This window comes from Rutidosis leptorrhynchoides, chromosome 7 (genome assembly GCF_046630445.1).
Source record: "Rutidosis leptorrhynchoides isolate AG116_Rl617_1_P2 chromosome 7, CSIRO_AGI_Rlap_v1, whole genome shotgun sequence".
NCBI lineage: Eukaryota > Viridiplantae > Streptophyta > Magnoliopsida > Asterales > Asteraceae > Rutidosis > Rutidosis leptorrhynchoides.
Window position 1 is genome coordinate 205,417,038 of NC_092339.1, and position 25,374 is coordinate 205,442,411.

General features: G+C 36.4%; 3 protein-coding genes across 3 annotated transcripts; all 3 read left to right on the forward strand.

Moving 5' to 3' along the window:
• The first annotated feature begins 693 nt into the window (after positions 1–693).
• On the forward strand, positions 694–1,587 carry LOC139859867 (uncharacterized). The gene is made up of 2 exons (XM_071848635.1): positions 694–1,095; positions 1,294–1,587. Exons 1-2 carry the CDS (start codon positions 694–696, stop codon positions 1,585–1,587), a joined length of 696 nt encoding a protein of 231 aa, XP_071704736.1.
• Positions 1,588–4,564: 2,977 nt separating this feature from the next.
• On the forward strand, positions 4,565–5,425 carry LOC139859868 (uncharacterized). The gene has a single exon (XM_071848636.1). The coding sequence runs from the start codon at positions 4,565–4,567 to the stop codon at positions 5,423–5,425; it is 861 nt and encodes a 286-aa protein (XP_071704737.1).
• A 1,221-nt stretch (positions 5,426–6,646) lies between these two features.
• On the forward strand, positions 6,647–8,191 carry LOC139859869 (uncharacterized). Its single transcript, XM_071848637.1, has 3 exons — positions 6,647–7,523; positions 7,625–7,771; positions 7,875–8,191. Exons 1-3 carry the CDS (start codon positions 6,647–6,649, stop codon positions 8,189–8,191), a joined length of 1,341 nt encoding a protein of 446 aa, XP_071704738.1.
• Positions 8,192–25,374: the final 17,183 nt, after the last annotated feature.

A 25,374-nucleotide genomic window follows, 5' to 3' on the forward strand; every position in this document is an offset into this window, starting at 1 on the left:
AGCATTTGAAATATCATATATACCGCGTACATCCGTAAAGGGGCAAGTTTTGGCAGATTACCTCGCAGAAATGATGGGTGAATTAGAGGTAATCCATGAAAGAACGCAATTAACGCCACCTTCGCATGAGATCTGGGATTTATATACAGACGGTGCCTCATGTATTGAAGGGGCAGGTGCGGGGCTAGTGTTGACAAATTCAAGTGGCGAAGAGCACACGTACGCACTGCGCTTTAATTTTGATGTGAATATAACGCAGCTGCGCGCATATGTTGATTCACAACTGGTGGCAAATCAATTCAATGGCTCTTTTGAAGCACATGAGTTGTCCATGCAGAAGTATTTGAAACTTGTAAAGGAATCTGTAGAAAAGTTTGAGTTCTTTGAATTATCACAAGTGTCGAGAAGTCAAAATAAAAAAGCAGACGCGTTAAGCAAACTTGTTGCGTTAGCGTTTTCGCACTTTCAAAAACAGGTGTGGGTGGAAGAACTTCCTGATAAGTCCATTGATGGAAATTTATTTGTTGCGGTTATAGAAGAAGTTGGACCAAGTTGGATGGATCCCATTGTCAATTATCTGCGAAATGTACGTTTCGAGAAGATAAAAAGGAGGCTCGTTTGGTACTCGAAAGAGCACCCATGTATGTACTTGAAAATAATGTGTTATATCGTAAATCATATTTGGGACCATTAATGCGGTGTGTGGGACCCGCAGAAGCTGCAACCATTGTTGAAGAGGTGCATAGTAGATCTTGTGCTCTTCACTCAGGATATAAAACTATTGCTGGCAAGATAATGCGCATGGGCTATTTCTGGCCTACTCTATATCGTGATGTTGCGCAAATTGTTAAGCGGTCTAAAAGTTGTCAAAGACATGCACCGCAGAATCGCAAACCACGACATGATATGATTCCAATTGATTCGCCATGGCCATTTTATAAATGGGCCATCGATATTGTGGGACCCTTTCCACCAGGTGCAGGAAATGTAAAGTTCCTGATTGTAGCTATTGATTATTTCACTAAATGGGTGGAGGCAAAGGCATTACGCACAATAACTGGAGTGCAAGTGCGGAATTTTGTATGGGAATACATTGTATGTAGATTTGGTATTCCGCGGGAACTTGTAAGTGATAATGGAGCGCAGATTGCGAAAGATCCATTTTTAAGTTGGTGAGCGGAACTAAATATAATTCAAAGATTTACATCTGTGGCACATCCGCAAGCAAATGGATTGTGCGAAGTCACTAACCGCGACATTGTTAGCGGTATTAAAAAATGTTTGAATGAAAAGCGGAATGGATGGGTTGATGAACTTTCAAATGTACTATGGGCTCATCGCACTACTTTCAAGAAAAGTACAGGCAAAACACCTTTTAGCCTAGTATATGGTTCCGAAGCAATGATCCCCGCAGAAATCTTTGTTGAAACGCACAGAGTTGCTAATTTTGATGAAAGTGCGAATGCGGAAGGCATTTGTGAAAATCTAAATTTCATTGAAGAACGCAGTCTTATGGCCGCAATACGTGAGGCAAATAATAAGCAGCAAATTGCTAAGTATTATAACAAGAAGGTGCGCGCGCGTTAGCCTTTGATGTTGGAGAATGGGTTTTGCGTAATAATGAAGCAAGTCGTGCTGAGAAACAAGGAATGTTAGGACCCAATTGGGAGGGCCATACCCGATAGTGGGAATTAATGCAGCAGGCTCTTATAAACTCCAAGACATCGAAGGGCGCAATATACCTAACGCGTGGCATGCTACTTTGTTGAAACGATATTATATGTAAATAACAAAAGTATGCGAAATTTTATGTGCATTCTAGTGATTATTGTTAATGTGTGTAGCAAATAAGTTTGCAATATTGTGTAAAATGAATAAAACTAAAGGTTTTTGTTCATCATAATGATTGTATGTCTATGCGTAATTTCAAAGTACAACGCGTTTAATACAACCATAAATGAAATCAAACAAGTGATGGAGAAGACCACTTGATGCTAAATGAAAACAATTTGACGTGTATGCGAAAGGAATTCAGTTTGTTAACTTTCTCCCAAAGTATTAGATCTAGCCATACTTGGATGCTTCGCAATAAACACAAATTTTTGCCTAAGGATCATTTCGGCGGACTTAGAAGATTCATAATGTGCAGAATAGCACGTGCATACAGGTTGTTTCGCATAAAGTAGTTGTTTGTTATGTGCACAATAATAAACAATGAAATTGCAAAGGACAATGCTAGTAATTATGAATGATATAATCAAAGCGCTATATAAATAAAGGCAATTGCAATTGATAAATAAAATTTTATTATAAGTTCCGCGGAAGGTACAGCAAATCATATCATTAAAACGCGCTTATAAATGCGCTTACATAATGCGAAATCCTATTCCTGGGTAGTTAAGTCTAAACTAATGATGTCTTCGACGGGAGCATCCTTGTTTTGACTTATAGCTTCTAATTTTGGAATGGGGATAATGCAGATTCCTTCCCTAGCCATTGCGACCATCTCTTCTGCCTCTTCAATAGGGCAGATTAATTTCTCAATATACTCTGGCATTGGCTCCGGAAGAACAGCAATCTTGCCAACCTCCTGAAGAAATTTTACTCGCTCAAGCTATTGTAGCGCAGTCACATTAGTATCAAATTTCTGTGAAACGTCCGCAGAATCCATGATTTTTTGCCCAAGTTCAGGAAAATGTTCGCGGAGTTTCGCAAAGCTAGATTCCGCGGTTGCTTTTGTGGATAAGGCTGCGGTTAGTTCAGTTTGGGTTTGCAAGAGTTTGTTTTTCATTGTATCATGCGAGACTTGAAGGTTGTCCATTTCAATTGCTTTTTCAGAAAGTTGCTTTTTTAAATCATCCACGGAATTTTTTGTTGTTTGCAATTCCGTGGTGATGGAAGAGAGTTGGGACTGTGTGATTGCATGCTTGGTTTGTTCTTTCTTCAAAACTTCAGCAAACTTCTCTTGTCGGGACATTGCATCATATGCAGATGCAAGTTTCATATAGAAGTTCTGCGCGAAACAGTTGAATGAGTCGCTGTATGAAGGTTTGCTAAGTTCAGAGCGTAGATCATGGGGAAGGGCAAGCTTCATATGTTACCTTTGGTCCAGTGCGGCTTCTGGAGAGGCGCATAGATAACCCTGCAGGCCATCTATTTTGATTGACTTTATTGCGCTGGGAGGAGTGCGCCAGAAGTCTTCATATTTGGATAAGTCGAAGGTTGGTGGAGAACTAGCCTGTGTAGATGGTGGTGGAGTAATGGATGTCTCTGCTGCAACACGTATAAGGAATATAAACGAAGGAAGAAATATTAAAATGACAGAACACTATAGGTGTTATTGGAAATACAAATTATAATATGTGACGATTCGCATTACCAGTCTCAGATGCAGGTGGAACAACTGAGCTAGACCGCGTAAACCTCTTCGCGGATCCTGTAAGTGGAGAGGTAGCGAGTCGTTTGCTGGGAGTCATTGTTGTTCATTGAGCGCTGGTGGTAGGAGATTTTTGTGCAGCCTTTGATGATGATTTTGACTCGGGGCTCTTAAGCCTCTCTGCGAGAAATGCTTTTGTGTCATCTTTCTTTTCGATTTCAGAAACCCTCATGATGATGATGATGAGTAAATGTGAAAGTTGTTTGTGTGAATGAATCAATATAACGGAGAGAGAAAGTATGATGGAAAAAATGATAATCAACTTCTATATATATGGAGGAAAATGTAATTTCAACGGTATAATCCCTTAACGGCTATATGCGCAGATAAAAACTCAGCAAATAACAATAGCCGTTACGGAAAAATAATAATACTTTTATGCCTCACTGTAGTGCGTGCATCATATGCACAAAAGGACAAACTATAACTTTTTCTTTTTTAAGAGTTTATTGTCATACTTTTTCTGCGAAAATGTAACACAATAAACTTGGGGGACTTGATCATATACATACTTATGTATATGTATATATTCAGTGCGAAAGGCCATTTGAAGGCGAAAGCACAAGACAATTGAACCGCAGTGTGAATGCGGTGGGATTGCGCATAACATTAAAGAGTGCGAAGGCTTCTCGCAGTGTTTATGCGGAATGTCTAAGTGCCCGCACAACTTACTTTCGCGTAACTCCTGGACCTATAAATAGGGAGCTTGGCCTCTCATTTTAGGTTGTTGATTCTGGAAGGGTTGCCCTAGCCATATTGATTTCTCTCGTGACTTTGCCCGAGACTAAATCATTGTTTGGTTAAGGTAATTTGCGAAGACCGGGACATGGTTGTTGATCGTTTAGCACTTAACGAAATATGACAATAAGGTCCCAAAACCATAATCGACATCCACTATACCCCCTCATTGCACTCAATCCTTGATTAACCGTAATAGGATAATCTAGGATTGATCAACGCGAAACCTGTTTAAACAAAAGTTTGTCAAAAGAACTGAAAAAAGTGCAAGATGCGAGAATAGTAAGCATAATACACAAGAAAAAAGGATTCAAAAAGCGAAAAGCAGTAGAAGTGTTTGAAAAATGGCAATTCGTGCCTATTACATTTCCATTTGCGCAAAATCGTGAAATGAATGACATGCCATTAGTCATATCGTGTAAAATCGCAAATACGGGGATCACAATTATGAAAATACATGTTGATACTGGTAGTAGTATAGATTTGATATACGAGCAATGCTTTCGTCAACTACCAGAATGTATCAAAGCAGATCTAAAGCCAACCGCGATATCCTTATCTGGTTTCGCGGGTGAATCCACTTGGCCCATGGGGCAATTATCATTAGAAATTGAATTGTGCGACGAAATAGAGGTGAAGTTGACAAGGAAAACGCAGTTAGATTTCTATGTTATACGCGCTGCCTCTCGTTATAACATGTTATTGGGAAGATCTGCGTTGCGAAAGCTTAGAAATGTGCCATCTACAATACACGGAATGGTTAAATTCACTACTTGCAAAGGTGTGGCAACAATAAATTCTATGACTATGCCACCAATTTGTGCTGCTATAAGCACGCAAGACACAGTTGTTACGCATAAAATTGAAGAATATAATATGGTTGTTGTGAATCCTAAGTATGTTGATCAAAAAATTAAAATTGGCGCTAAATTAAATGCGGAAATACGAAGGAAGATTGTGCAATTGCTTGTTGCGTATATGGATGTATTTGCTTGGAGTGAGCAAGATATGACTGGGGTTCCGCGTAATGTTGCTAAACATAGATTAAATGCTAATCCGGCGTTAAAGCCTATTGTGCAAAAGCGCAGAGGAATGGCTCCAGATTGCATGAAGTGGGTATCTGCGGAAGTTGCTAAATTAGTTAATGCAGGAATATTGCGCGAAGTAAAATATCAAACATGGGTTGCGAGATGGATCGTGGAGGATGTGTATAGACTTCAAAGACATAAACAAAGCTTGTCCGAAAGATAATTATCTACTTCCTGAAATTGATATTAAGGTGGAATCTTTGCACGCCTATCCTTACAAGTATTTTTTAGATGCTGCAAAAGGATACCATCAGATACCAATGGCATTGGAAGATGAAGATAAAACCGCGTTCCATACTTGAAAAGGCATTTATTGTTATATTAAAATGCCTTTTGGACTTAAAAATGCGGGAGCAACTTATCAGCGATTAATTGATAAAGCGTTTGAAGGATAGATAGGTCGTAATCTGGAGGCTTATGTTGATGATCTTGTTGTTAAAAGCGAAACGCAAGAAAATATTTTGATTGATATGCAAGAAACATTTGAAAGTTTGTGAAAAATCAACATGAAATTGAATCCGTCTAAATGCAGTTTCGGGGAAAGGGAAGGCAAGTTTCTAGGATATTATGTCACTGAGCAGGGTATACAAGCAAATCCTAAGAAAATTGCTGCAATCGAAAACATGACCGCGCCTAAAACCGTTAAGGAAGTACAAAGTCTAACTGGAAAAATTGCGGCTTTAACCAGATTTCTTTCAAAGGCCGCGGAAAGACAGTTGCCTTTCTTTCGCACTCTTAAAGGTTGTTTGAAGCAGAAGAACTTTGTATGGACTGAAGAAGCAGATAAGGCATTTCAAGAGATGAAGCAATTACTTGCTACATTGCCTACATTGATCGCACCTGTTGATGGCGAAATATTGTACCTTTATATATCGGTTGCGAATGAAGCACTTGGCTCAGTACTTGTTGCGGAAAGGAACAAGATCCAAAAGCCAGTTTATTTCGTTAGCAAGGCACTTGCGGGAAGTGATATAAATTATGCGCCGATTGAAAAATTTATTTACGCGTTAGTTTTGACGTCAAGAAGGTTGTGCAGATACTTTCAAGGTCATCCAATACATGTCTTAACTGATTTGCCGGTTAAGAATGTTTTGAGCACCCCTGCGATATCTGGAAGACTTGCCAAATGGGCAATTGAGCTTGGAGCATTTAAAATATCGTATCTACCGCGTACATCCGTAAAAGGTCAAGTTTTGGCTGATTACCTTGCAGAAATGACGGGTGACTTGGATTATATACAGATGGTGCATCGTGTATTGAAGGAGCAGGCGCGGGATTAGTGTTGTCCAAACCAAATGGAGAAGAACATACATACGCGCTACGCTTTAATTTTGAAGTAACAAACAATGAGGCTGAATACGAAGCGTTGCTTGCAGGATTAAATATGGCGCATAAGATGAATATTTCGCAGTTGCGCGCATATGTTGATTCGCAGCTGGTGGCAAACCAATTCAATGGCTCTTTTGAAGCCCATGAATTGTCTATGCAGAAGTATTTAAAACTTGTGCAGGATTCCGCGGAGAAATTTGAATTCTTTGAGTTATCACAAGTATCGAGAAGTCAAAATAAAAAGTCGGACTCGTTGAGCAAACTCGCTGCATTTGCATTTTCGCACTTTCAAAAGCAGGTCTGGGTAGAAGAACTTCCCAATAAATCCATAGATGGAAGTTTATTTGTTGCGGCTATCGAAGAGGTTGCACCAAATTGGATGGATCATATTGTCAATTATCTGCAAAATGATGCATTACCAGAAGATAAAAAGGAAGCTCGTTTGGCACGCGAAAGATCACGTATGTATGTGATTCAAAATGATGTGTTATATCGCAAATCGTATTTGGGACCATTAATGCGGTGTGTAGGGCCCGCAGAAGCAGCAACGATTGTTGAGGAAGTGCATAGTGGATCTTGTGCTCTTCATTCAGGTTATAAAATGATTGCCACAAAAATAATGCGAATGGGTTACTTTTGGCCTACCCTATATTGTGATGTTGCACAAACAGTAAAAAGGTGTAAAAGCTGTCAACGGCACGCACCGCAGAATCGCAAACCAAGGCATGACATGATTCCAATTGATTCACCATGGCCATTTTATAAATGGGCCATTGATATTGTGGGACCCTTTCCACCAGGAGCAGGGAATGTAAAGTTCCTGATTGTAGCCATTGATTATTTCACTAAATGGGTAGAGGCAAAGGCTTTACGCACAATCTCTGGCGTGCAAATGCGGAATTTTGTATGGGAATACAGTGTCTGCAGATTTGGTATTCCGCGGAGCTTGTAAGTGATAATGGAGCACAGATTGCAAAGGATCCGTTTTTAAGTTGGTGTACGGATTTGAATATAATTCAAAAATTTACATCAGTGGCACATCCGCAGGCAAATGGGTTGTGCGAGGTCACTAATCGTGATATTGTTAGTGGTATTAAAAAGCATTTGAATGAAAAGCGGAATGGGTGGGTTGATGAACTTTCAAATGTACTATGGGCTCATCGTACTACTTTCAAGAAAAGTAAAGGCGAAACACCTTTTAGCCTAGTAAGAAGCAATGATCCCCACGGAAGTCTTTGTTGAGACGCATAGGGTTGCTAATTTTGATGAAAGTGCGAATGCAGATGGCATTTGTGAAAACCTAAATTTCATTGAAGAGCGCAGGCGTATGGCCGCAATACGCGAAGCAAATAATAAGCAACAAATTGCTAAGTATTACAACAAAAAAGTACGCGCATTAGCCTTTGATGTAGGGGAATGGGTTTTGCGGAATAATGAAGCAAGTCGTGCTGAAAAACAAGGGAAGTTGGGACCCAATTGGGAAGGTCCATACCAAATAGTGGGAATCAATGCGGTAGGCTCTTATAAACTTCAGGACATTGAAGGGCGTAACATACCTAACGTGTGGCATGCTACTTTGTTGAAAAGATATTACGTGTAATCAAAAGAAATGTGCGAAATTCTATGCGCATTTTAGGGATTCATGTTAATGCATAGAAAATAAGTTTGCACTATTATGTGAAATGAATAACGCTCAAGTTTCTGTTCATAGCAGCAATTGCGTGTTTATGCGTAGTTTGTAATTATAATGCTTTTAATACAACACCATAAATGAAATTAAACAAGTGATGGTAAAGACCACTTGGTAGTTAACAAAAATAGTTTAAAGTGTATGCGAAAGGAAATCAGTTTGCTAACTCTTGCCCAAAGTATTAGATCTAGCCATACTTGGATGCTTCGCAATAAACACAAGTTTTTACCTAAGGATCGTTTCGGCGGACTCAGAAGATTCATAATGTGCAGAATAGCACGTGCATACAGGTTGTTTCGCATAAAGTAATTGTTTGTTATGTGCACAATAGTAAACAATGAAATTGCAAAGGACAATGCTCGTAATTATGAATAATGTTATGAAAAGCGCTATTTAAATGGAAACAATTGCAACTGATAAATAAATTTTATTATAATACCGTGGAAAGTACAAGCAAATCGAATCATTATAACGCACCTATAGATGCGTGTGTAATTGCGAAATCCTATTCCTTATTGGTTAAGTCTAAATCAATAATGTCTTCGACGGGAGCATCCTTTTTTTGACTTAGCACCTCTAATTTTGGAATAGGAATAACGCGGATTCCTTCCCTGGCCAATGCGACCATTTCTTCTACCTTATTAAGAGGGCAGATTAATTTCTCAATATATTCCGGCATTGGTTCCAATAGAACAGTAATCTTGCTAATCTCCTGCAAAAATTTCACCCGCTCAAGCTGTTGAAGTGCGGTGACATACGTATCAAATCGTTGTGAAACATCGGCAGAATCCATAACTTTTTGCCCAAGTTCAGGTAGATATTCGCGAAGTTTCGCGTAGTTTGATTCCGCAGTCATTTTTGCGGATAAAGCTGCAGATAGCTCGGTTTGGGTTTGAAGGAGCTTGGTTTTCATTGAATCATGGGTGGCTTGAAGATTGTCCATTTCAATGGCTTTCTCAGACAGTTGTTTTTTCAAGTCATCCACAGAATTTTTTGTTGCTTGTAATTCTGTGGTGGTGGATGACAGTTGGGACTGAGTGATTGCGTGCTTGGTTTGTTCCTTTTTAAAAATTCAGTAAACTTTTCTTGGCGTGACATTGCATCGAACGCAGATGCAAATGACATATAGATGTTTTGGGCATAGCAGTTGAATGTGTCGCTATGTGAGAGTTTGCTATACTCAGCGTGCAAATCATGAGGAAGGGCAAGCTTCATATGCTGCCGTTGATCCAGTGCAGCTTCTGGAGAGGCGCATAAATAGCCTTGAAGGCCATCCACTTTAATTGATTTAACAGTGCTGGGAGGAGTGCGCCAAATGTCTTCGTATTTGGATAAATCAAATGTTGGTGGAGAACTTGTCTGTGTTGATGGTGGTGGAGTAATAGATGCTTCTGCTGAGGAAGAGAAAGATTTATTAACATAATCGAACAATATAGGTGTTAATTAAAGCAACAATAGTAAACGTCATTTGTACATTACCAGTCTCGGATGCAGTGGGAACAACTGAGCTAGACCGCGTAAACCTCTTTGAAGATCCTGAAAGAGGAGATGTGGCAGGTCGTTTACTGGGAGTCAAAGTTGTTTGCTGGGTGCTAGTGGTAGGAGATTTCGGTGCAGGTTTTAATGATGCTCTTGATTCAGGGCTTTTGAGCCTCTCTGCTAGAAATTGTTTTGTGTCATCTTTCTTTTCAATCTCGGAAACCCTCATAATGATAAATGAATGAGAAGATTGTGTGTGTAAAATGAAAGGGTTTTAAAGGGATGTTGGTATTGATGGATAATATGAGAAAGAGACAAAATATGATGGATGATATGATAAATCAGCTCCTATATATATATTGAGAGAATACATCTCAACGGTATTTTTATTCAACGACTATATACGCAATAAAAACTCAGCGAATGGAAAAATAGCCGTTGTAAACATGAATCATGTCTTTACGCGAAACATTTTGCGTGAATTGTATGCACATGCGGATAAACTTCAAATTTTATTTTTTAGAGTTTATTGTCTTACGTTTTTTGCAAAAATGTAACACAATAAACTGGGGGACTTGATCATATACATACATATGTATATGTATATTTTTAATGCGGAAAGGCATTTAAAGGCAAAAGCACAAGACACTGAAACCGCGGTAAAGCCCAAATGAACGCGGTAGGATTACGCAGAATATTAAAGAGTGCGATGGATTCTCGCAGTGTTTGTGCGGAATGCCTAAGTGCCCGCACATCTTACTTCCGCATAACTCCTGAACCTATAAATAGGGAGCTTGGCCTCTCATTTTAGGTTGTTGATTCTGGAAGAATTGCTCTAGCCATATTAATCTCTCTCGTGACTTTGCCCGAGACTTGATTATTGTTTGGTTAAGGTAATTTACGAAGACCGGGACATGGTTGTTGATCGTTTAGCACTTAACGAAATATGACAATAAGGTCCCAAAACCATAATCGACATCCATTATACCCCCTCATTGCACTTAATCCTTGATTAACCTTAATAGGATAATCTAGGATTGATCAGTTACATGTATTGTGTATATGGGTCTTTTGATTTATCTGACGTATTGTGTAACCATGACATGTTAGAATACATCTATAATGCAAGAAAAGTTAGTTAGGATATGGTTAGTATAGATTTTGTAAAAACAATCCCGAATTCATTTTAGCCATTTTTAACCAATATTGTTTTGCTCATATCTTTTTCGTTATAAATCTGTTTTAAGTGAATCAAATTGCTATGGTTTCATAATGAAATGTAGTATTTAGAATTAAACTGAAAAAGTAGTAGTTTATAGTCGGAGTTACAGGTTACAAGTCATATTTGAAAGAGGTAGTCATTTCCTTCAAAAAAAGACATCTTGATGACCATTTTGAAAAAAAACATACTTCCACTTTGAGTTTAACCATGATTTTTGGATATAGTTTCATGTTCATAAGAAATATCATTTTCCCAGAAGAACAACTTTTAAATCAAAGTTTATCATAGTTTTTAATTATCCAACCCAAAACAGCCCCGGTTTTACTACGACGACGTATGTCCGGTTTTACGGTGTTCTTCGTGTTTACATGTTTTAAATCATTAAGTTAGCATATTATATAGATATAGAACATGTGTTTAGTTGATTTTAAAAGTTAAGTTAGAAGGATTAACTTTGTTTGCGAACAAGTTTAGAATTAACTAAACTATGTTCTAGTGATTACAATTTGTTTGTATCGAATAAGATAGATATATGAGTATGAATCGAACGAGGTTATGAACAAGGTTACTACCTCAAATAAAATGGATAAGGTTGCTAGAAAAATAAGGATATAATCTTGAGCTTGATGATGTTCTTGAAAGCTTGGAAGTAATCTTGCAAGTTTGGAAGATTTCTTGAAGTGTTCTAGAATGGTTGTTTTTATGATGATTAAAGCTTGTAATTGAAGCTAAATGATGGGGAAATTGCATGGAGATGATCAAGTATGAAGTTAGGAGTATTTTGAGAGAGAATTGAGAGTGTAAGTATGAGAAAATGGAATGAAGAAATGGTGTGCATGCATAAAAACGTTTTTAGTTTATAAAGAAAGAAAAGATTCCTAATTTTGTTTTCTTGCTAAATAATTCATGCTACTTGACAAATGGTTGGTTCTACATGTTCCTTAATCATTTAAGGCTGCTAAGGAGTAGATTTTTATTGGTATATACCAATAGTAAGTACATCTAGAAGCTGGGTATAATACGAGTACGAATACTGAATGAATACGAGTAGAATTGTTGATGAAAATGAACGGGAATGTAATTGTAACCATTTTTATTAAGTAAGAGTGTTTTGATATATGTATTGTGAAATGTCCCGTTCTTATTGATTAAAAACGTTCCATATTAATTGATTTCGTTGCGAGGTTTTGACCTCTATATGAGACGTTTTTCAAAGACTGCATTCATTTTTAAAACAAACCATAACCTTTATTTCATAGATAAAGGTTTTAAAAAGCTTTACGTAGATTATCAAATAATGATAATCTAAAATATCCTGTTTACACACGACCATTACATAATGGTTTACAATACAAATATGTTACAACAAAATAAGTTTCTTGAATGCAGTTTTTACACAATATCATACAAGCATGGACTCCAAATCTCATCCTTATTTAAGTATGCGACAGCGGAAGCTCTTAATAATCACCTGAGAATAAACATGCTTAAAATGTCAACAAAAATGTTGGTGAGTTATAGGGTTAACCTATATATATCAAATCATAATAATAGACCACAAGATTTCATATTTCAATACACATCCAATACATAGAGATAAAAATCATTCATATGGTGAACACCTGGTAACCGACATTAACAAAATGCATATATAAGAATATCCCCATCATTCCGGGACACCCTTCAGATATGATATAAATTTCGAAGTACTAAAGCATCCGGTACTTTGGATGGGGTTTGTTAGGCCCAATAGATCTATCTTTAGGGTTCGCGTCAATTAGGGTGTCTGTTCCCTAATTCTTAGATTACCAGACTTAATAAAAAGGGGCATATTCGATTTCGATAATTCAACCATAGAATGTAGTTTCACGTACTTGTGTCTATTTTGTAAATCATTTATAAAACCTGCATGTATTCTCATCCCAAAAATATTAGATTTTAAAAGTGGGACTATAACTCACTTTAACAGATTTTTACTTCGTCGGGAAGTAAGACTTGGCCACTGGTTGATTCACGAACCTATAACAATATATACATATATATCAAAGTATGTTCAAAATATATTTACAACACTTTTAATATATTTTGATGTTTTAAGTTTATTAAGTCAGCTCTCCTCGTTAGTAACCTACAACTAGTTGTCCACAGTTAGATATACAGAAATAAATCGATAAATATTATCTTGAATCAATCCACGACCCAGTGTATACGTATCTCAGTATTGATCACAACTCAAACTATACATATTTTGGAATCAACCTCAACCCTGTATAGCTAACTCCAACATTCACATATAGAGTGTCTATGGTTGTTCCGAAATATATATAGATGTGTCGACATGATAGGTCGAAACATTGTATACGTGTCTATGGTATCTCAAGATTACATAATATACAATACAAGTTGATTAAGTTATGGTTGGAATAGATTTGTTACCAATTTTCACGTAGCTAAAATGAGAAAAATTATCCAATCTTGTTTTACCCATAACTTCTTCATTTTAAATCCGTTTTGAGTGAATCAAATTGCTATGGTTTCATATTGAACTCTATTTTATGAATCTAAACAGAAAAAGTATAGGTTTATAGTCGGAAAAATAAGTTACAAGTCGTTTTTGTAAAGGTAGTCATTTCAGTCGAAAGAACGACGTCTAGATGACCATTTTAGAAAACATACTTCCACTTTGAGTTTAACCATAATTTTTGGATATAGTTTCATGTTCATAATAAAAATCATTTTCTCAGAATAACAACTTTTAAATCAAAGTTTATCATAGTTTTTAATTAACTAACCCAAAACAGCCCGCGGTGTTACTACGACGGCGTAAATCCGGTTTTACGGTGTTTTTCGTGTTTCCAGGTTTTAAATCATTAAGTTAGCATATCATATAGATATAGAACATGTGTTTAGTTGATTTTAAAATTCAAGTTAGAAGGATTAACTTTTGTTTGCGAACAAGTTTAGAATTAACTAAACTATGTTCTAGTGATTACAAGTTTAAACCTTCGAATAAGATAGCTTTATATGTATGAATCGAATGATGTTATGAACATCATTACTACCTTAAGTTCCTTGGATAAACCTACTGGAAAAGAGAAAAATGGATCTAGCTTCAACGGATCCTTGGATGGCTCGAATTTCTTGAAGCAGAATCATGACACGAAAACAAGTTCAAGTAAGATCATCACTTGAAATAAGATTGTTATAGTTATAGAAATTGAACCAAAGTTTGAATATGATTATTACCTTGTATTAGAATGATAACCTACTGTAAGAAACAAAGATTTCTTGAGGTTGGATGATCACCTTACAAGATTGGAAGTGAGCTAGCAAACTTAAAAGTATTCTTGATTTTATGTAACTAGAACTTGTAAAATATATGAAGAACACTTAGAACTTGAAGATAGAACTTGAGAGAGATCAATTAGATGAAGAAAATTGAAGAATGAAAGTGTTTGTAGGTGTTTTTGGTCGTTGGTGTATGGATTAGATATAAAGGATATGTAATTTTGTTTTCATGTAAATAAGTCATGAATGATTACTCATATTTTTGTAATTTTATGAGATATTTCTTGCTAGTTGCCAAATGATGGTTCCCACATGTGTTAGGTGACTCACATGGGCTGCTAAGAGCTGATCATTGGAGTGTATATACTAATAGTACATACATCTAAAAGCTGTGTATTATACGAGTACGAATACGGGTGCATACGAGTAGAATTGTTGATGAAACTGAACGAGGATTTAATTGTAAGCATTTTTGTTAAGTAGAAGTATTTTGATAAGTGTATTGAAGTCTTTCAAAAGTGTTTAAATACATATTAAAACACTACATGTATATACATTTTAACTGAGTCGTTAAGTCATCGTTAGTCGTTACATGTAAATGTTGTTTTGAAACCTTTAGGTTAACGATCTTGTTAAATGTTGTTAACTCAATGTTTATAATATCAAAAGAGATTTTAAATTATTATATTATCATGATATTATGATGTACGAATATCTCTTAATATGATATATATACATTAAATGTTGTTACAACGATAATCGTTACATATATGTCTCGTTTCAAAATCATTAAGTTAGTAGTCTTGTTTTTACATATGTAGTTCATTGTTAATATACTTAATGATATGTTTAATTATCATAATATAGTGTTAACTATATATATAACCATATATATGTCATCATATAGTTTTTACAAGTTTTAACGTTCGTGAATCACCGGTCAACTTGGGTGGTCAATTGTCTATATGAAACCTATTTCAATTAATCAAGTCTTAACAAGTTTGATTGCTTAACATGTTGGAAACATTTAATCATGTAAATATCAATCTCAATTAATATATATAAACATGGAAAAGTTCGGGTCACTACAGTACCTACCCGTTAAATAAATTTCGTCCCGAAATTTTAAGCTGTTGAAGGTGTTGACGAATCTTCTGGAAATAGATGCGGGTATTTCTTCTTCATCTGATCTTAACGCTCCCAGGTGAACTCGGGTCCTCTACGAGCATTCCATCGAACCTTAACAATTGGTATCTTGTTTTGCTTAAGTCTTTTAACCTCACGATCCATTATTTCGACGGGTTCTTCGATGAATTGGAGTTTTTCGTTGATTTGGATTTCATCTAACGGAATAGTGAGATCTTCTTTAGCAAAACATTTCTTCAAATTCGAGACGTGGAAAGTGTTATGTACAGCCGCGAGTTGTTGAGGTAACTCAAGTCGGTAAGCTACTGGTCCGACACGATCAATAATCTTGAATGGTCCAATATACCTTGGATTTAATTTCCCTCATTTACCAAATCGAACAACGCCTTTCCAAGGTGCAACTTTAAGCATGACCATCTCTCCAATTTCAAATTCTATATCTTTTCTTTTAATGTCAGCGTAGCTCTTTTGTCGACTTTGGGCGGTTTTCAACCGTTGTTGAATTTGGATGATCTTCTCGGTAGTTTCTTGTATAATCTCCGGACCCGTAATCTGTCTATCCCCCACTTCACTCCAACAAATCGGAGACCTGCACTTTCTACCATAAAGTGCTTCAAACGGCGCCATCTCAATGCTTGAATGGTAGCTGTTGTTGTAGGAAAATTCTGCTAATGGTAGATGTCGATCCCAACTGTTTCCAAAATCAATAACACATGCTCGTAGCATATCTTCAAGCGTTTGTATCGTCCTTTCACTCTGCCCATCAGTTTGTGGATGATAGGCAGTACTCATGTCTAGACGAGTTCCTAATGCTTGCTGTAATGTCTGCCAGAATCTTGAAATAAATCTGCCATCCCTATCAGAGATAATAGAGATTGGTATTCCATGTCTGGAGATGACTTCCTTCAAATACAGTCGTGCTAACTTCTCCATCTTGTCATCTTCTCTTATTGGCAGGAAGTGTGCTGATTTGGTGAGACGATCAACTATTACCTAAATAGTATCAAAACCACTTGCAGTCCTTGGCAATTTAGTGATGAAATCCATGGTAATGTTTTCCCATTTCCATTCCAGGATTTCGGGTTGTTGAAGTAGACCAGATGGTTTCTGATGCTCAGCTTTGACCTTAGAACACGTCAAACATTCTCCCACGTATTTAGCAACATCGGCTTTCATACCCGGCCACCAAAAATGTTTCTTGAGATCCTTGTACATCTTCCCCGTTCCAGGATGTATTGAGTATCTGGTTTTATGAGCTTCTCTAAGTACCATTTCTCTCATATCTCCAAATTTTGGTACCTAAATCCTTTCAGCCCTATACCGGGTTCCGTCTTCCCGAATATTAAGATGCTTCTCTGATCCTTTGGGTATTTCATCCTTTAAATTTCCCTCTTTTAAAACTCCTTGTTGCGCCTCCTTTATTTGAGTAGTAAGGTTATTATGAATCATTATATTCATAGATTTTACTCGAATGGGTTCTCTGTCCTTCCTGCTCAAGGCATCGGCTACCACATTTGCCTTCCCCGGGAGGTAACGAATCTCAAAGTCGTAATCATTCAACAATTCAATCCACCTACGCTGCCTCATATTCAGTTGTTTCTGATTAAATATGTGTTGAAGACTTTTGTGGTCGGTATATATAATACTTTTGACCCCATATAAGTAGTGCCTCCAAGTCTTTAATGCAAAAACAACCGCGCCTAATTTCAAATCATGCGTCGTATAATTTTGCTCGTGAATCTTCAATTGTCTAGAGGCATAAGCAATCACCTTCGTTCGTTGCATTAATACACAACCGAGACCTTGCTTTGATGCGTCACAATAAATCACAAAATCATCATTCCCTTCAGGCAATGACAATATAGGTGCCGTAGTTAGCTTTTTCTTCAATAACTGAAACGCTTTCTCTTGTTCATCATTCCATTCAAATTTCTTCCCTTTATGCGTTAATGCAGTCAAGGGTTTTTCTATTCTGGAAAAGTCTTGGATGAACCTTCTGTAGTAACCAGCTAGTCCTAAAAACTGGCGTATGTGTTTCGGAGTTTTTGGGGTTTCCCACTTTTCAACAGTTTCTATCTTTGCCGGATCCACCTTAATACCTTTTTTGTTCACTATGTGACCGAGGAATTGAACTTCTTCCAACCAAAATGCACACTTTGAAAACTTAGCGTACAATTCTTCCTTCCTCAATACTTCTAACACCTTTCTCAAATGTTCACCGTGTTCTTGGTCATTCTTTGAGTAAATAAGTATGTCATCAATGAAAACAATGACAAACTTGTCAAGGTATGGTCCACGCACTCGGTTCATAAGGTCCATGAACACAGCTGGTGCATTAGTTAAACCAAACGGCATGACCATAAACTCGTAATGACCGTAACGTGTTCTGAAAGCAGTCTTTGGAATATCATCTTCTTTCACCCGCATTTGATGATACCCGGAACGTAAGTCAATCTTTGAATAAACAGACGAACCTTGTAGTTGATCAAATAAGTCGTCGATTCTCGGTAGTGGGTAGCGGTTCTTGATGGTAAGTTTGTTCAACTCTCGGTAGTCGATACACAACCTGAATGTACCATCTTTCTTCTTGACAAACAAAACAGGAGCTCCCCACGGTGATGTGCTTGGTCGAATGAAACCATGCTCTAAAAGTTCTTGTAATTGGCTTTGCAGTTCTTTCATCTCGCTGGGTGCGAGTCTGTAAGGAGCACGAGCTATTGGTGCAGCTCCTGGTACAAGATCTATTTGAAATTCAACGGATCGATGTGGGGGTAATCCCGGTAATTCTTTCGGAAATACATCGGGAAATTCTTTTGCAATGGGAACATCATTGATGCTCTTTTCTTCAGTTTGTACTTTCTCGACGTGTGCTAGAACAGCATAGCAACCTTTTCTTATTAGTTTTTGTGCCTTCAAATTACTAATAAGATGTAGCTTCGTGTTGCCCTTTTCTCCGTACACCATTAAGGGTTTTCCTTTTTCTCGTATAATGCGAATTGCATTTTTGTAACAGACGATCTCTGCTTTCACTTCTTTCAACCAGTCCATACCGATTATCACATCAAAACTCCCTAACTCTACTGGTATCAAATCAATCTTAAATGTTTTGCTAACCAGTTTAATTTCTCGATTCCGACATATATTATCTGCCGAAATTAATTTACCATTTGCTAATTCGAGTAAAAATTTACTATCCAAAGGCGTCAATGGACAACTTAATTTAGCACAAAAATCTCTACTCATATAGCTTCTATCCGCACCCGAATCAAATAAAACGTAAGCAGATTTATTGTCAATAAGAAACGTACCCGTAACAAGCTCCGGGTCTTCCTGTGCCTCTGCCGCATTAATATTGAAAACTCTTCCGCGGCCTTGTCCATTCGTGTTCTCCTGGTTCGGGCAATTTCTAATAATGTGGCCCGGTTTTCCACATTTATAACATACTACATTGGCATAACTTGCTCCGACACTACTTGCTCCACCATTACTCGTTCCGACACCATTTGTTCCTTTCGTTCTATTAACCCCTGGTCCGTAGACCTCACACTTGGCCGCGCTATGACCATTTCTTTTACACTTGTTGCAAAATTTGGTGCAGAACCCCGAGTGATACTTTTCACACCTTTGGCATAGCTGCTTCTGATTGTTGTTGTTGTTGCGGTTATTATTATTGTTGGGATGATTGTTGTAGTTTCTGTTGTTGTTGTTGTTGTTGTTGTTGTTGTTGTTGTTGTTGTTGTTGGGCCGTTTGTTGTAGTTGCGATTGATGTTGCGATTGTTGGGATAATTGTTGCGATTATTGTTGTAATTGCTGTTGTTGTTGTATTGGTGATTCTTATCACCGTTTTCCTCCCACTTTCTTTTGACTTGCTTCACATTGGCCTCTTCAGCAGTCTGTTCTTTAATTCTTTCTTCAATCTGGTTCACTAGTTTGTGAGCCATTCTACATGCCTGTTGTATAGAGGCGGGCTCATGTGAACTTATATCTTCTTGGATTCTTTCCGGTAATCCTTTCACAAATGCGTCGATCTTCTCTTCCTCATCTTCGAATGCTCCCGGACACAATAGGCACAATTCTGTGAATCGTCTTTCGTACGTGGTAATATCAAATCCTTGGGTTCGTAAACCTCTAAGTTCTGTCTTGAGCTTATTAACCTCGGTTCTGGGACAGTACTTCTCGTTCATCAAGTGCTTGAATGCTGACCACGGTAGTGCGTACGCATCGTCTTGTCCCACTTGCTCTAGATAGGTATTCCACCATGTTAACGCAGAACCTGTGAAGGTATGCGTAGCGTACTTCACTTTGTCCTCTTCAGTACACTTACTTATGGCAAACACCGATTCGACCTTCTCGGTCCACCGTTTCAATCCGATCGGTCCTTCGGTTCCATCAAATTCCAAAGGTTTGCAGGCAGTGAATTCTTTGTAGGTGCATCCTACACGATTTCCTGTACTGCTAGATCCAAGGTTATTGTTGGTATGTAACGCAGCCTGTACTGCGGCTATGTTTGAAGCTAGAAAAGTACGGAATTCCTCTTCATTCATATTCACGGTGTGTCGAGTAGTCGGTGCCATTTCCTTCAAAATAGTCAAATGGAACAAGTTAATCATACAGAATATTAAGAGTAGTTAATAGTATTTCTTAGCATAATATGAACTCATTTATAAAAGCTTTTTCTTCATATTAGCGTTTTATAAGTTTAAATTCGGGTAGTACCTACCCGTTAAGTTCATACTTAGTAGCTAATATACAATTCAACTACTACAATTCTATATGAAAAACTGATTATAATAATATTTCGCGTTCAAACTTTTATACAATATTTTACAAACTTACAATACCGCTTATTTTACATAAAGCATGAAATATAGCACACAATAACTTTGATACAAGATAGTTGTGAAGATAATTCTAGCTAGTACACAAGTCGTTCAGCAAAGGCAATAAAGACACGTAATTCATACGTCCAGAAACAAGTCATGCATTCTGGTTTTACTAGGACTACTTCCCATCCTTGGTCTTGTGGAACATAACCGTTATGGCCGTTGATAAGACAGCGTGTTGTAACGTCGTCAAAGGGACGAGGGTTACGTAATGTCCAACAGTCCCGTAATAATCTAAAAACCTCATTTCTTACCCCAATTACCGACTCCGTCACTTGTGGAAATGTTTTGTTTAATAGTTGTAGCCCGATGTTCTTGTTCTCACTTTGGTGAGAAGCGAACATTACTAATCCGTAAGCATAACATGCTTCTTTATGTTGCATGTTAACCGCTTTTTCTAAATCACGAAGTCCAATATTCGGATATATTGAGTCAAAATAATTTCTTAACCCGTTGCGTAAAATAGCATTTGGGTTCCCCGCAATATATGCGTCAAAGTAAACACATCGTAACTTATGGGTTTCCCAATGTGATATCCCCCATCTTTCAAACGAAAGTCTCTTATAAACCAAGACATTCTTGGAACGTTCTTCGAATGTCTTACAAACTGATCTCGCCTTAAATAGTTGTGCCGAGGAATTCTGGCCGACTCTAGACAAGATTTCATCAATCATGTCTCCGGGTAGGTCTCTTAAAATATTGGGTTGTCTATCCATTTTGTGTTTTTAAACTGTAAAATAGACAAGAGTTAGATTCATAAAAAAAAATACTTATTAATACAAGCAATTTTTACATATATCATAAAGCATAAGCACACTATATTACATATATTACACCACACGAATACAACTATCTTATTCCGACTCGCTCGTTTCTTCTTCTTCGGTTTTGGTTCGTTTTGCCAAGTTTCTAGGGATATATGATGTTCCCCTAATACTAACTGTCGTTTTCCACAACGGTTTAGAAAAACCTGGTGGTTTAGAGGTTCCCGGGTCATTGTTACAACTTAAGGACTTCGGGGGTTGACGATACATATAAAGTTCATCGGGGTTGGAATTAGATTTCTCTATTTTTATGCCCTTTCCCTTATTATTTTCTTTTGCCTTTTTAAATTCAGTTGGGGTAATTTCTATAACATCATCGGAATTCTCGTCGGAATCCGATTCATCGGAGAATTGGTAATCCTCCCAATATTTTGCTTCCTTGGCGGAAACACCATTGACCATAATTAACCTTGGTCGGTTGGTTGAGGATTTTCTTTTACTTAACCGTTTTATTATTTCCCCCACCGGTTCAACTTCTTCATCCGGTTCCGATTCTTCTTCCGGTTCCGATTCTTCTTCCGGTTCTGACTCTTCTTCCGGTTCCTCTTCGGGAACTTGTGAATCAGTCCACGAATCATTCCAATTTACATTTGACTCTTCATTATTATTAGGTGAGTCAATGGGACTTGTTCTAGAGGTAGACATCTATCACATAATATCAAACGCGTTAAGAGATTAATATAACACATAATATTCACATGTTAAAAATATATAGTTTCCAACAAAATTTGTTAAGCAATCATTTTTCAAGCAAACACGGTCGAAGTCCAGACTCACTAATGCATCCTAACAAACTCGATAAGACACACTAATGCAAAATTCTGGTTCTCTAAGACCAACGCTCGGATACCAACTGAAATGTCCCGTTCTTATTGATTAAAAACGTTCCATATTAATTGATTTCGTTGCGAGGTTTTGACCTCTATATGAGACATTTTTCAAAGACTGCATTCATTTTTAAAAAAAAACCATAACCTTTATTTCATAGATAAAGGTTTTAAAAAGCTTTACGTAGATTATCAAATAATGATAATCTAAAATATCCTGTTTACACACGACCATTACATAATGGTTTACAATACAAATATGTTACAACAAAATAAGTTTCTTGAATGCAGTTTTTACACAATATCATACAAGCATGGACTCCAAATCTCATCCTTATTTAAGTATGCGACAGCGGAAGCTCTTAATAATCACCTGAGAATAAACATGCTTAAAACGTCAACAAAAATGTTGGTGAGTTATAGGTTTAACCTATATATATCAAATCATAATAATAGACCACAAGATTTCATATTTCAATACACATCCCATACATAGAGATAAAAATCATTCATATGGTGAACACCTGGTAACCGACATTAACAAAATGCATATATAAGAATATCCCCATCATTCCGGGACACCCTTCGGATATGATATAAATTTCGAAGTACTAAAGCATCCGGTACTTTGGATGGGGTTTGTTAGGCCCAATAGATCTATCTTTAGGATTCGCGTCAATTAGGGTGTCTGTTCCCTAATTCTTAGATTACCAGACTTAATAAAAAAGGGCATATTCGATTTCGATAATTCAACCATAGAATGTAGTTTCACGTACTTGTGTCTATTTTGTAAATCCTTTATAAAACCTGCATGTATTCTCATCCCAAAAATATTAGATTTTAAAAGTGGGACTATAACTCACTTTAACAGATTTTTACTTCGTCGGGAAGTAAGACTTGGCCACTGGTTGATTCACGAACCTATAACAATATATACATATATATCAAAGTATGTTCAAAATATATTTACAACACTTTTAATATATTTTGATGTTTTAAGTTTATTAAGTCAGCTGTCCTCGTTAGTAACCTACAACTAGTTGTCCACAGTTAGATATACAGAAATAAATCGATAAATATTATCTTGAATCAATCCACGACCCAGTGTATACGTATCTCAGTATTGATCACAACTCAAACTATACATATTTTGGAATCAACCTCAACCCTGTATAGCTAACTCCAACATTCACATATAGAGTGTCTATGGTTGTTCCGAAATATATATAGATGTGTCGACATGATAGGTCGAAACATTGTATACGTGTCTATGGTATCTCAAGATTACATAATATACAATACAAGTTGATTAAGTTATGGTTGGAATAGATTTGTTACCAATTTTCACGTAGCTAAAATGAGAAAAATTATCCAATCTTGTTTTACCCATAACTTCTTCATTTTAAATCCGTTTTGAGTGAATCAAATTGCTATGGTTTCATATTGAACTCTATTTTATGAATCAAAACAGAAAAAATATAGGTTTATAGTCGGAAAAATAAGTTACAAGTCGTTTTTGTAAAGGTAGTCATTTCAGTCGAAAGAACGACGTCTAGATGACCATTTTAGAAAACATACTTCCACTTTGAGTTTAACCATAATTTTTGGATATAGTTTCATGTTCATAATAAAAATCATTTTCTCAGAATAACAACTTTTAAATCAAAGTTTATCATAATTTTTAATTAACTAACCCAAAACAGCCCGCGGTGTTACTACGACGGCGTAAATCCGGTTTTACGGTGTTTTTCGTGTTTCCAGGTTTTAAATCATTAAGTTAGCATATCATATAGATATAGAACATGTGTTTAGTTGATTTTAAAATTCAAGTTAGAAGGATTAACTTTTGTTTGCGAACAAGTTTAGAATTAACTAAACTATGTTCTAGTGATTACAAGTTTAAACCTTCGAATAAGATAGCTTTATATGTATGAATCGAATGATGTTATGAACATCATTACTACCTTAAGTTCCTTGGATAAACCTACTGGAAAAGAGAAAAATGGATCTAGCTTCAACGGATCCTTGGATGGCTCGAATTTCTTGAAGCAGAATCATGACACGAAAACAAGTTCAAGTAAGATCATCACTTGAAATAAGATTGTTATAGTTATAGAAATTGAACCAAAGTTTGAATATGATTATTACCTTGTATTAGAATGATAACCTACTGTAAGAAACAAAGATTTCTTGAGGTTAGATGATCACCTTACAAGATTGGAAGTGAGCTAGCAAACTTGAAAGTATTCTTGATTTTATGTAACTAGAACTTGTAAAATATATGAAGAACACTTAGAACTTGAAGATAGAACTTGAGAGAGATCAATTAGATGAAGAAAATTGAAGAATGAAAGTGTTTGTAGGTGTTTTTGGTCGTTGGTGTATGGATTAGATATAAAGGATATGTAATTTTGTTTTCATGTAAATAAGTCATGAATGATTACTCATATTTTTGTAATTTTATGAGATATTTCTTGCTAGTTGCCAAATGATGGTTCCCACATGTGTTAGGTGACTCACATGGGCTGCTAAGAGCTGATCATTGGAGTGTATATATGTAGTGACCCGAACTTTTCCATGTTTATATATATTAATTGAGATTGATATTTACATGATTAAATGTTTCCAACATGTTAAGCAATCAAACTTGTTAAGACTTGATTAATTGAAATATGTTTCATATAGACAATTGACCACCCAAGTTGATCGGTGATTCACGAACGTTAAAACTTGTAAAAACTATATGATGACATATATATGGATATATATATATATATAGTTAACATGATACTATGATAAGAAAACATATCATAAAGTATATTAACAATGAACTACATATGTAAAAACAAGACTACTAACTTAATGATTTTTAAACGAGACATATATGTAACGATTATCGTTGTAAAGACATTTAATGTATATATATCATATTAAGAGATATTCATACATGATAATATCATGATAATATAATAATTTAAAATCTCATTTGATATTATAAACATTGGGTTAACAACATTTAACAAGATCGTTAACCTAAAGGTTTCAAAACAACACTTACATGTAACGACTAACGATGACTTAACGACTCAGTTAAAATGTATATACATGTAGTGTTTTAATATGTATTTATACACTTTTGAAAGACTTCAATACACTTATCAAAATACTTCTACTTAACAAAAATGCTTACAATTACATCCTTGTTCAGTTTCATCAACAATTCTACTCGTATGCACCCGTATTCGTACTCGTACAATACACAGCTTTTAGATGTATGTTGTAGTGACCCGAACTTTTCCATGTTTATATATATTAATTGAGATTGATGTTTACATGATTAAATGTTTCCAACATGTTAAGCAATCAAACTTGTTAAGACTTGATTAATTGAAATAGGTTTCATATAGACAATTGACCACCCAA

What these genes read in the sequence shown, in the direction of transcription:
- LOC139859869 (XM_071848637.1), top strand. Translation starts at nt 6,647, where the DNA reads ATGGCGCATAAGATGAATATTTCGCAGTTGCGCGCATATGTTGATTCG. An exon ending in ATACAGTGTCTGCAGATTTG is followed by an intron (nt 7,524 to 7,624) that starts GTATTCCGCGGA and finishes AATTTACATCAG; the next exon opens with TGGCACATCCGCAGGCAAAT. An exon ending in TCGTACTACTTTCAAGAAAA is followed by an intron (nt 7,772 to 7,874) that starts GTAAAGGCGAAA and finishes GTGCGAATGCAG; the next exon opens with ATGGCATTTGTGAAAACCTA.
- LOC139859868 (XM_071848636.1), top strand. Translation starts at nt 4,565, where the DNA reads ATGAATGACATGCCATTAGTCATATCGTGTAAAATCGCAAATACGGGG.
- LOC139859867 (XM_071848635.1), top strand. Translation starts at nt 694, where the DNA reads ATGCGGTGTGTGGGACCCGCAGAAGCTGCAACCATTGTTGAAGAGGTG. An exon ending in ATTTTGTATGGGAATACATT is followed by an intron (nt 1,096 to 1,293) that starts GTATGTAGATTT and finishes TTGAATGAAAAG; the next exon opens with CGGAATGGATGGGTTGATGA.